Raw genomic sequence first — 13,025 nt, 5'->3', positions numbered from 1 at the left:
GTCTCTTTGGTCACTCGATTACAGACCTAAAAGTGGCAATTCTTCAACAAAAAAACTTCAAAAACAGACTCCAAGGAGAGACTGCTGAATTGGAATTAATTTGCAAACTGGATACAATTAACTTAGGCTTGACTAAAGACTGGGAGTGGATGTGACATTACACAAAGTAAAATTATTTCCCCATGTTTATTCCCTCCCCCCCCACACACACACACACACTGTTCCTCACACATTCTTGTCAACTGCTGGAAATGGCCCACCTTGATTATCACTACAAAAGGTTCCCCCCAACCACCTCACCCCCGTTCTCCTGCTGGTAATAGCTCACCTTACCTGATCACTCTTGTTACAGTGTGTATGGTAACACCCATTGTTTCATGTTCTCTGTGTATATAAAATCTCCCCACTGTATTTTCCACTACATGCATCTGGTGAAGTGAGCTGTAGCTCATGAAAGCTTATGCTCAAATACATTTGTTAGTCTCTAAGGTGCCACAAGTACTCCTTTTTCTTTTTTCAGGAGCTCTAACTGTTTCATAGATTCCTTGATTGGTAAGGCCAGAAGGGGGACCACAGAGATCGTAGTCTGACCTCCTGTATAACACACAGGCCAGAGAATTCCTGCTCTTGCATTGAACCCATAACTTCTGGCTATGCCTTTGCCTGCTAAATTAAAGAGTCCTCTCTTATTGCAAATATTTCCCATGTAAGTACTTAGAGGCTGTGATCAAATCGCCTCTTAACCTTCGCTTTGATAGGCTTTCTCTTTCTAAAAGAAGGAGTGTAACTAAAGTCTGCAGTTGTTGCCAACAGACTGTAAATGCTGAACAGATTATTGAGTTTCATTTCTCCATAAAGGCCAGATTTGTCAATGAATTTGACTTCCAGCAAAGTGGATCTGTTTGTGTCGAGCATAACTCTGCATGCAGTTGTCAAGTTGTTAGTTGCATTATTTCTCTCTGTATATTTATTGGGTTTCTAAAGAACAATCGTTTCATTTATTGTCAGTGACATAAGGTGTTTAGAGAGACAGGGTGGGTGAGGTAATGTCTGTTACTGGACCAACTTCTGTTGGGGAGAGCAACAAGCTTTCAAACCCATACAGAGCTCTTCTTCAGGTCTTAAGGTGTTTTGCAATGTATCCCTTTCTGAGTTCCTCATTTGGTACCATAGGCGGGCCTGATGTGGAATTAGTAACTGCTCTATCAACCTTCAAATGCCACTATTTCACCATGCAGGAGGTGAGATGGCCTCTTTACAATATCATCTTACATTTATATAGCACCAACCAGCCTGCAGGATCCCAAAGCAGTTTACAAACTAGATACAAGAATCATTTCACCCACCACTGAAATGCAGCCACCTCTGGGATAGAATGCAGCAGCGGCTGAGCAGTGCACAACAAAATGGCTCAGTTCTTTAGGACAAGAAGGGAAGAGAAATACAATTTGAAGCTGCCAGGACATAGGGGGGAAAGAATGTGCAATAAGCAGTGATAGTGTCCAAAATATTATAAAGTACTGTAGATCAGTACTACTGGAGAATCTTGGAGGTGGTTTTTAAAGACCCAGGGTAAACATTTCAAAAGCACCTAAGTAGCCTGGGGTCAAATTTTCTAAGGTATTTAGGCCCCTAAAGATGCAAACAAATGCCTAGTGGGATTTTTAGAAGTGTCTAACTCCCTTTGAAATCAATGGGACTTAGGTGCCTAACCCATTTAGATGCTTACATAAATCCCACTAGGTGCAAAGCAGCATGTTCAGGCACCTAAATATCCTTGTAAGTGCAGTCCCTAGAAGCCCAAGTTCCATGGGCTTTCACTTAGTGAAGTCACTTAGGCACTGAATATTTTGCTTAAGAGACACGCTCTGGTGGTTAGAGCAGAGTACTGGGTTCTTTTCTTGAGGGGGACTGAGCTCTGTGGTTAAAGGGGGTGGGGATCTTCAGTGGTATCAGGAGTTCACCCCAGAAATGCTGTTCTCAGATCTGCCACTGGCTTTCTCTGTGTCCTTAGGAACGTGAGTAGCAGTATGCAATACTCTGCTCTAGTGCCTGATCCAAAGTTAGGGGAAGGGACCTGCTACTGCTGACAGCTAGGGGAGTTCTCCTTTAGCTCAGGTGGTAGAGCTTTGGGGACTGTAAAACCAGGGTTCCAAGCCCAGCATTTGATAGGGTGGGGTATGGGATTCCTCAGATAATTGGGTCTGGTGGCTGAAACGTGCGAATCATTGATGCTTAACCAGACCACGTGAAAGTTGGCTGTTCCAGTCTGTGATACCACTGGGGTTTAGCTTGTGAAGCTTAGTGAAAACAGTTTCTGTGCCCCTGGTTTTGCATTGGATCCAAGGGAAGTGACACCTTTTGCAGTCTGAGGCTGGTTCGGAAGCTCTCTGAATGATCTCTAGCAGAGCTACAAGCAAACCAACGCTGAGTTCAGCGTTTGTGATGAAACCAGGCAAGCCTCTTCTGGTTTCGGGGTTACTTGCGAACATTTTGCCTAGGTCAGCTCTGTGGCTCACCTTCCCAGTCTCATGGGAAGTCAGGGAGGAGGCTCCATGCGTGTTTGTAACTATGCCGTTTGGAGAAGCCTGCAGGAAGGATGGTATTATGATGTTTGCTTGCTCTACAGGGAGCAGTGCCTGGCATAGAACAGGCAACTCAGTGTTATACAGTCACGACATGGGCTTGGAACAAAGTGTGGGGCAACCCCACAGAAAGAGATCCATGCAAGAGAAACTGGCAAAAGGTCCTGCGGCTACTCCCTCAGTCCAGACACTGGCTGTGAATGCTCAAGAAGGCATTCAGGAGGATCCCCTAAAGAGGCATTACAGAGCCAGCCCTGGTCCAGGAACCTGTTCCTTATTCTATTATTATTAGGATCAGTGCCAGTTCCCTTAACTGTTGCACAGGTTATTTACAAGCTTTTAAAGCACATATTCACAAGGAGATGCTACCTATGCTAGTGCAAGATGCCTGCTCCCCAACCTCAAGGGGCTACATTGCAGGGCCCTTTGGTGACCTAGTAAGAGCAGCCACATGTGAAAGCCAGCTGTGGTATTTGCAGCATGTTACCAGATATCCTGATAACAGTGAAAAGAATTACACAGAGCATTTAGAAGAGTGGGGAGAGCTAGCATCTCCAGTCGGTTACCCCCACTTCCTAGGAACGTAAATCTTTAAGGCAGCTGTTCCTTCAGAAGCAATGTGATATGTCAAACACATGCAAGGAAAGGAAATTGGGAAGCAGTTTTTTTTATGGAAGAAATAAAATCCCAGTGCTGGGGGGCTGGGATGCCTGTCTCTGGAAGTGGCTGGGACCCAGAACTGGAAAACCCACGACAGGGTTAGTGTTCAGGTGAGGGTCTGTGTTGTAGAGAAAGGCAGTGAAGGGTGTTTGTAAGCACAGAGTACAACTGCTAGGGTATAACTGGGAGGAATGGGGTGAACATGAGCCAAGGGAAAATGTGCTAACTATGGAGTAGTCCCATGGTGTAGGCACCATCACATGGAACATTTAAAACTGAACTCAATCTCAGGAGGTTACTGAGGAAAGTCATGTGTAAGCCGGTGTTTGGAGCACAGGATGGCTAATCTAGAAGGTGTGGATGTCTGGCAAACGGCAAGGCTCGCCCTGAACTCTGTGCCAGAGTCCCAGAGTGTATGGCTGTGCTGGGCTAGCAACCTGGATGTGAAGATGCCATATTGCAAACAATTCCCAGCCACGTCTACCTCACTCCTATGCGGTGCCCTGATTGCCAATGGAGAGACGAGTTTTGTTCGAGTATCTTCGGGGGAAGTTGTTCAAGAAGAGGAAGCAGTGTGGTTTCCTTTCCAGTGAACTGGCTTTTAAATAGCTGAGCATGGCTGCATGCATGTCTCTCCCTGTGGCAGAGCAAAGGGGCCTGGTAATTTCATGCTCTAGACGAAAGCCAGGAATTGTAGAGGAGGCTGCCGTCCATTACACAATGATTGCAAGTTGCATCAGTGTAAGCAGGCAGCTGGAAATAACTGTTTCTGCAGTTGGGATCCTCGTGCTAGTTTTGAGTCTTCGGAGACCAATAATTTCCTTTTCAATTCTCTGGGTTATATACTCTCCTCCCGCTGCCTTGGGATTCAAGTTTGTTACGCCCGTTGGCATCATTAGGAGTGACGTGTATAACTTCATAAGAACCCAGGTGTGGGGAGAAGACTTCACAGTTATGGAGAGAACCCCAGCTCCATTCTTCAGAATGCAAAGTGGGTTTGTCCAGTCAGTATGTTGGAGTCGCATACAACCAGGGTTCCGAAGTAGCTTTGAATTTTGGGTGCCCCCATTTGTGAATGCCTAACCTAAATGCGCTTTGGGCTTGAGTCTCAGAGGTTTTGAACACCTATAGCTCGCACTGGTTTCAGCTGGAGACATGGGTGCTCAAACCTTCGGAAAAATCCGGCCCAAGGATCTCAAGTTGGGTACCCAAAATCAATGGCCACTTCTGGAAAAAACGTGCTTTAATGTCTCTATTGGACTCGTTTATTCAGCTCTTCAACAGCTACGCCACCTCCATGTTGGCCTCTCCCAATCTAAGCAGGATCAAGACAGGTGAGTACCTGGGTGGGAGACCTACAATGCCAGAAAAAATATGAAGGGAGGTATTAATTCTGGAGGTGGTACAGTTCCTTCAGCATCTGTACTGATCTGATGCTCCAGAAGGAGCCACTGCTGCTAGAGGTGCTGTCTTTTGCCTTCTGTTTTATGTCTCATGCAAAAGCACCTATAGAATCTAAAGATCCCATGGCACATCATGCAAGTATATGGGAGTTAATCCTGGTGTCCTGTTCCCATCTGGGGATTTACATTCTCACTCCCTCTTCTCCTTCTACAGTTTCAAGCAGGTATGATATTCTGCACTTCCTATCTTCAACTGAACTATTGGGTCATGTGTGGTTGCTGTGCACTGTTAAAAAGCAACAGTGTTCCACCCCAGAGGTAGCTGCAGTTTGGTAGGGTTAGGGTTGTCAACCCTCCAGGAATTAAAGATGATGTCATGTGATGTGTCTTTAATTAAAGATTATGTCATGTGATGAAACCTCCAAGAATATGTCCAGCCAAAACTGGCAACCCAAGTAGGGTTTGAAATGATTTTCTGCCTATTTAGCTTTGTAAAGTTAAGTGCTTTGTTAACTTGCTAGTTAGAGCTTTAGAACCTGCTGGGTCTGGCTGGACAGGAAGTTTAAACTGGAATGGCAGCTATCAAGTAGGGACTGTAAATTCGCTTATAATTCTGCTCACTTCTTGCTTCTTCCTGAAACTCATCCAATGACCCTCTGGGGGAAGCAGCCCTTCCTGTTATCCGGCCTTAGCCTAAAATCATGTCCATGCTTTAGTCTCCCTTCTTGATGCTCAGAGAAGGGCCTTCTCTTGGTCCTTGTATGATCTTTTCTGTTCCCTATAAACTAGGATCAGATGTCCTGTAAATCACCTCCTTTTCCAGGCTACACAGATCCACCAGCTTTCCCTCTTAGCACACCCTCAGGTGCCTCTTGTTACTACTTCTGTTATAATCTTGGTACCCAGAAGCAAATGGACTGTTTCACACCTGTCCCTGTTCAGCATCTTATCTCCCTGATTCATGGATAAATTCCCCTCCCAGTGCAGCCAAGCACCTTTTTTCTTTTTCTTTTTCTTTTTCTTTTGCCTCATTTTCTGCCATCACATTCTGGGGGCCCTTTTGTAAACTATTTCTTCCTGCCACCCCAGCCTTTTGCCCTCCCTGGCAGTGTCTAGTGCTGTCCTAGTCTAGGGGCACGAATCTGCCTTGACTGACAATGAATTCACTCTTCTGGCCACTTTCCCACAAGCTGTTACTTCGGATCCTCAGGTAGTCTCCGCAGACGTCCCTTGTCCATTGCCTGGTTCACCTTAGTGTTGCTGGTCAGTTTCTTCTCAACAGGTTGTCAATGTCAGCACAAAGCCTCCCCTCCAGTTCCAGCCCCAGTGTCAGGACAAAGCCCTCCTCCAGTCCAGCCTGCTCCTCACCTTTCAGTTGAAAGAAGTGATTTCTTTTTAATAATACTAAAGCTTTGCATGTGCATAGCACTTCACTAACTTTAAGCCCATGGGGTAAGTCAATCTGATTATCCCTATTTATAGGTGGGCAAACAGAGGTACAGAGCGGTGAAGTGACTTGACCAAAGCTATAGAGGAAGCCTGTGTCTGAGCTGGGATTAGAACTGGGGAGAGTCTGACTTCCAGGCCTGCATTCAGACTATTTCTTAAATCAGATTATTTGGTTCTTGAGATTTTCACTTAATTAAATAGAGGATCACATTATCCCACTGACTGAATAACACAGAGAGTTCTCAATGCATCCCACCCTTACTGTTTTATGAATTTATGTTGCCATTTATTATAACTTCTTCGTCCTCTCTTTTAGCCAGTTATTAATGTCAGCGCCAGACTGAGGAATGCTATCTACTGGCCTGGCTTCCCACATGATGTATTATTGGCTAGTTCGCTTAAACTCTACTAGATTACACCCATTGACAGCATTCCCTCTTCTACCACTCCGAGATTAGATTTTCCTGGTGTAGGTTTTGGACGTGGTTCTTGTTTAGACGATTGGTCCTCTGAGTGCAGTATCCTGCCTCTGTCCTTGGCACATACCTGTTACAGATGAAGGCAAAACAAATGGGCATACTATTATTTCTACTGCAGTAACATCTAGGGACCCCAATCAGAGATCAGGATCCCGTTGTAAAGACAAGGGCCAGAGAGCTGACAGGCCACAAGGTCAGCCAGAATGCAATGGAAGAGAGGAATGTGGCGGGGGGTGGAGGAAGGTAACCATAAAACAAACACATCCTGGTTTTTCGGTAATAGGCACAAGGGGAAGATCCTCTGTAGCTCTTGCAATAATCACCTTGTGTCCAGAAGCATGAGACTCTTATGCTGAGACCTACCCAGGACGAGTAGGATTTTCAAAGGGAGTTAGGTGCCTAAATCACATAGGTGTGATTGAAAACTCCACCCTTAGTCCACTCCCCAGAAGACAGCTGGCCACATCATACACCACCCTACAATTAGCACTAATGTCACTTGCTGGGTTTAGTGTGTGGGTGCTGGGTGATGCTAGTGACCTGTGGGATACAGATCAGACCAGACGATCTGGTGGAGCTTTCTGACCTTAAACTCATAGGCTCAGAGATTTTCAGGCCAGAAGGGACCATCGTGATCATCTAGTCTGATTTCCTGCACATCGCAGGCCACAGAACCTCACCCACCCACTCCTGCAATAGATCCCTAACCTCTGGCTGGATTACTGAAGTCCTCAAATCATGGTTTAATGTCTTACAGAGAATCCACCATTTACACTAGTTTAAATCTGCAAGTGACCCATGCCCCATGCTGCAGAGGAAGGCGAAAACCCCCCAGGGTGTCTCTTGAATTTGCACAGGAGCTGAATTCCCTCCCCTCCTGCTCTAGGGCTGAGGCTTATTGATGGGACACTGTGGAGAAACTTGCTCTGCGGCTGCTGGTGCTGCTTGTATTCTGGAGACCAGGTTGAGTGAAATTCCAGGCAAGGTGGTTGGGGCTGATCTAGGACTTGGAAGACCTGGCTTCAAGCGTGTTCTCTCCCACAGGCTTCCTGTGTTGTGACCTTGGGAAGTCACTTAGGGCCGAATCTTCAAAGATACTTAGTTGCCTAAGTCCCATTTAAATCAGTGTGCGCTAGGCACCTAAATCCCTTTGAGAAGCTATGGCTTAGTCACTCTGGGCCTCACTTCCCCCTGTGTTTAATGGGGATTAAGGCACTGCCTTGCCCCAAAGGGGAGTTGTGAGGATAAATCCATTAAGGGTTGTTGGGTGTTCAGATTCCACAGTGATGAGGGGCCATAGATGTACTTAGCATAGCTAGATAAATAGTGTCTCATCTACAGGGAATGTTTTCAACAGTTCTCCCAGTGTTGGTCTAACACCAGTGCCTCTCCCCAGTGCTACCAGTGGCAGGTGTTCTTCGCTCTGATAGCACTTTTACTACAAGGCCATCTAGACCTGCTGTTGATCGGGTTAAACAATGTGGCATGGATTTGGACTGCCAACGTACCAGTGAGAGAATTCCTAAGCACCCCCCACCCAGTCTGTTCCATTCAGGTTCTCTGCGCCCAGCACCCGAGCCCCCTCCCGTGGATGAAGTGACATGGCTAGCATCGGTCACGTATGGTTCTGCCTTTTTCTTTCTCCCAAGAGGGAGTGTGTGGGGGGAAATTTTGAGACCAAATATTTGAACACAGTTCTATAGATGGGTGTAGATGCAGCCCAGCAGAGTCCAGTCTTTAGAGAGGATAATGTCACACATTTCACCACCATGAAATTTACTGTGTGTGTGTGGTTTCAGAGGAACAGCCGTGTTAGTCTGTATTCGCAAAAAGAAAAGGAGGACTTGTGGCACCTTAGAGACTAACCGATTTATTTGAGCATGAGCTTTCGTGAGCTCCAGCTCACTTCATCCTATTCATCAGTGTGTGTGGTAAGGGGAGAAGTATAAGAAGGGCTGGTGAGGAGGCTGCAAATGGCTTTCTAGTGTTGTCATCTTTTCCATAGGATGGAGAATCTTTATGTCAACCGGTTCATGCACATGTTCCAGTCCTCCTGGAGTGACTTTGCAGATTTCGAGAAGATCTTTGTCCGAATCAGCAATACAATCTCTGGTGGGTTTGTCTTCACTTGTCGGTGTTTGCTTCATAGAGTGACTAATTGTTCCCCTTCCTGAGTACTAACTGGAACGGAAGTGGCTCACGCCTGAGCGTCTGGTCTGTTCAGATCTGCCCCAGCCACACGCTGTCTGAAACTCACAGTGTAGGTGAGCAGTTAGAACTCAAGCTTATGGGGCCAAAGGGACACCCCTCGACTCGAAAATCAGGCACTACTTCAAACACAGATAGCTGGGCTGGAGGCAGGATCCCCCCGGGGAGGTTTTCTGCCCCATGCTAGGCAGAAGGCCAGACTATTGGTCCCTTCTGGCTCCTAGGAAATCTATGAACACTGTCAAAAGTCCCTAAGTCATTTAGGGACAGACTTTCAAAGGTATTTAGGTACATGAAAATCCACATTGGCACCTAATGGAACTTTTCAAAGCAGTTAAGCAGGTCAGGCACCCAACTTCCATTGATTTCAAGGAGGGTTAGGCACGTAACCTGTTCAAGTGCTTTTGAAAATCCCATCAGGCACCTGTCTGCATCTTTAGATGCCTAGATACCTTTGTAAAGCTGTCCTTTGGATACTTCTGAAAACTTTACACTTCAAATTCATCGAATTTAAGGCTAGAAGGGACTGTTATGGAAATCCTGCTTGGCCCAGGCCAGAGAACCAAAGCCCCATTTTCAAAAGTGATTTAGGCTCCTAATTCTTACTGAAAATTAGTGGGATATAGAAACCTAAGTACACTTGTGAAAATGCTACCCAGAATCTAGTCATTTTCCAAAAATGAATCACAAGTAGTTTCATGTGTTGGTCCTGCCTTAACGTGTGGGGGATGGACTTTAGGACCTCTTGAGGCCTCTCCCAGTCTGATATTTCTATGATTACACCCACTCCCAAGTTCTCCTGCCAATGTTTGGGGTTTTACAGTCACATTTGTTTTACGTTTTTCTCTTTGTGTTGCTGTGTGAAAGACCCACACAAACAGGGGAAACGGCCCTCCCTGACCACAAAAGGGAAACAGTGAAACTGACTCTACACCAAGTGCTGTCAGATACCAAAATAAAACACATTTTCTCTGATCCCTTTCAGTTAATTGTAATAATCTCCACTGTTACTTGAAACAATAGTAGGTAAAAAAATTTTCAGACAGAAAAATGTTTGGGTTTTTTAAATTGATGGTGTCCCTTTAAACTTCCTCAGGTGCTAGTTAAGAATTTTATACATAGATTCCCTGAAGCTATTAACTGTTTAGTCGAACAAAAAGGGAATTAACAAAAATATGGGTAATGCCTCTGATCCCTTGAATACAAGAAACAATGCCACAAAGGGCATGCAGAGCTGTTACAACCTGATTACAATATTTTGTTACATGTCATAAGATTGCTTCCTAAAGTACTTTACTTTATTATAAATGAAAGCCATATAAATTAACTAATAACTTTTCTGTCCTAATAAGGCTCTCCAATGCTACAAACATTTGTGTGTGTGCTTGACTTTGATTTAATTAGGATTAATGCTTAATATGACCATTCCCCTGCTTAAAGCTAAGCATATGTGTAAGTGTTTGCAGAATCGGGACCAATATGAGGATGAGTTCAAGTTACTGTTCTTTGCAATCCCATGGTTTCTGTCCCAAACATGAGAAATGTTGCCACCTCATCCCAACTTCCAGTATAGATACAAAATCATGGTGCAATTTGCAGACATGATGGAAATATAATCTTGAAGCAATCCACAATATTTTACTTCTGGTAGAAAGCAATTGCTGTCTCGAAATATATTACTTTTCAGATCCATTCATCTTTATGTTTCCATATGTCTGTGGTCTTCTTGCTTTAAGCTAGAGTAGACAAGAAGGAGCTATCATCAAAATGTCTGGTCTGGTTGAAAATAAGAAATCCTGGAAATCTCCCCCCGCCCCCCATGAGGCATCAACTGAACTTTCTTTTGATGTATCCTGATGTTGAAATTTGAATACTGTGTGTTCCTTTCTCATGTTTCATTGGCTGGAATGGCAGCATGGCATTATGAAATGTACAACACAAGATAATGGTGGAAAACAGCAAGGGCAACACAAAAGTAATCGAATGGCAAAAAATACAAAGGCTGAATGAATTTTGCATTTTGTTAGTGTAATGTTGCCTAATCTAGTACAAGTGGATGCAGAATCTCTATGTATGGTTACAATTCATTCCCATACCTAATGATCTTACATCTCTACAGCACCAAAAGGTTTCCAAAATGCTTTGCAAACTTTTTGTGTTCAAGAATTGCTTCACTCCCTACTGAAATGCAGCCACAAGTGGGTGGGAACAGAGTGGTTGTTTAATGACACAATGTGCAATAGCTTAGAACAGAAAATGAACAGTGAAGATATTTTATTATCTACAAGGGCAGTTTAATTTGAGTGTCTGTTATAAATCCCTATTACATGTAGGACACAAAAGATAATGAAAAACAATCCTTTTCTGGATATCTCATTTACTTAGTGAGGGTCTGTGCACAGTATAATGCAAAAACCATCAGCAGGTAGTGATATGGGTGCTGTATAGAATCATAGAATATCAGGGTTGGAAGGGACCTCAGAGGCCATCTAGTCCAAACCCCTGCTCAAAGCAGGACCAATCCCCAAATAAATCATCCCAGCCAGGGCTTTGTCAAGCAGGACCTTAAAAACTTCTAAGGAAGGAGATTCCACCACCTCCCTAGGTAACGCATTCCAGTGCTTCACCACACTCCTAGGGAAAAAGTTTTTCCTAATATCCAACCTAAACCTCCCCCACTGCAACTTGAGACCATTACTCCTTGTTCTGTCATCTTGTGTCTCCTTCAGAATACGTGATGCAGCACTGGCAGGAAGATTTTATGTTTGGATACCAGTTCCTGAATGGATGCAATCCTGTAATGATCAAAAGATGCAGAGAGCTACCCAAAAAACTTCCAGTTACCACCGATATGGTAGAATGCAGTCTGGAAAGGAACCTGACTCTGGAAGAGGAAATAAAGGTACAGCATTGAATGAGCATTGACTCGTTCTTTCACTTTGTCTCTCCATATTTATAACAACACTCCAATCACTGTGCTATCCTGGCATGGTTTCAGTTGTCTTCTTTCATGTGGTTTGTAATGGCAAAGCTAACTTTTGAGACTAGAGCAATTCTGCTCACTTTTTTCACTTCCTCGGCGAACACCTGCAGTTTGAGTATTGAGTAGGCAAGTTTTAGTCCAATTCCTATTAGAGAAATTGCTCTCCTACATCATGCAGAGTGGAGTCGCAATGGCAAAGAAACCTGGGGGTGGGGATAAGCCATTGCTCTTGGTATATAATCTGTCCTGGGCTGGCAGTGTGATGTGATGGCACGTGCCAAGTGACCATAATGCAAATGCCTAAAAAGAGCATAACTCTTTGCTAAAGCAAACTGGGAATGTTGGACTGTGCGGACTCAACCCAGTTGACCCCGGTAAAGTACCACAGAGATGTGGCGAATGTATTCTACAAATGATCATCGTATCTCGTGCATAAGAAAAGCCAAGCTGGATAAAAAGCTGTTGAGCCCCAGCAAGATGCACGTCAGTAAAGCAAACAGCCCTCCTAGAAAGAAGTTAGGTCTTTAAATGGTAAGTTAAACGAAGCACAGCTTGGGCTAACCTGATCCAACTGCCAGCCTATGATTACAGGGCATAAACCAACCTCTGACCTGATGGGGGTTAGAAGAAACTTTCCACATGGGCAAATTATTCTGTAATAGTCCACTATGGGGTACCTTGCACCTTCTCCAAAGCATCTGAGACTGTCAGAGGCAGAACGCTCTGGTCTGGTGAGTCGGTTCCTGTGCCCCCTTCCCCCTCTCTGCTTAAATGTATTGCCCCCTTTTCTCTTTCTGCAGCAAGGGAACATTTTCCTAGTGGACTATGAACTGCTGGATGGTGTTGATGCCAACAAAACAGACCCTTGCACATTACAGTACCTGTCTGCACCCATCTGCTTACTGTATAAGAACATGGAGAATAAGATAGTTCCCATTGCTATCCAGGTATGTTTGTTGTCTGAGCTATTAATGGGGCACTGTGCATTGTTATGGGCAGTGTTTGAAAAAATGATTTTTTAACTCTTTCAGATCAATCAAACTCCTGGACCAGACAATCCCATTTTCCTCCCGTCAGATGACAAATACGACTGGTTACTGGCCAAAATTTGGGTTCGCTCTTCGGATTTCCACATGCATCAGACGGTGACCCATCTTCTGCGGACACACTTAATTTCAGAAGTGTTTGGTATAGCCATGTTCCGGCAGCTGCCTGCTGTGCACCCCCTTTTCAAGGTAGGTAATTGCTTTCAAGGAAT

General features: G+C 44.6%; 1 protein-coding gene across 1 annotated transcript in view; it reads left to right on the top strand.

Annotated features, from left to right (window-relative positions):
* ALOX5 (arachidonate 5-lipoxygenase) overlaps positions 1-13,025 on the top strand; it is a 54,230-nt gene that overhangs the window by 29,139 nt on the left and 12,066 nt on the right. The window contains exons 5-8 of the mRNA XM_048858760.2: positions 8,582-8,688; positions 11,514-11,686; positions 12,568-12,714; positions 12,799-13,002. Coding sequence (XP_048714717.1) covers positions 8,582-8,688; positions 11,514-11,686; positions 12,568-12,714; positions 12,799-13,002 — 631 coding nt within the window. The remainder of the gene's footprint in view (positions 1-8,581; positions 8,689-11,513; positions 11,687-12,567; positions 12,715-12,798; positions 13,003-13,025) is intronic.

Source organism: Caretta caretta, chromosome 7 (assembly GCF_965140235.1).
Source record: "Caretta caretta isolate rCarCar2 chromosome 7, rCarCar1.hap1, whole genome shotgun sequence".
In the NCBI taxonomy this organism is placed as follows: domain Eukaryota; kingdom Metazoa; phylum Chordata; order Testudines; family Cheloniidae; genus Caretta; species Caretta caretta.
Note: the sequence above shows the minus strand (reverse complement) of the source record. Positions and strands in the feature narration are given on the sequence as shown.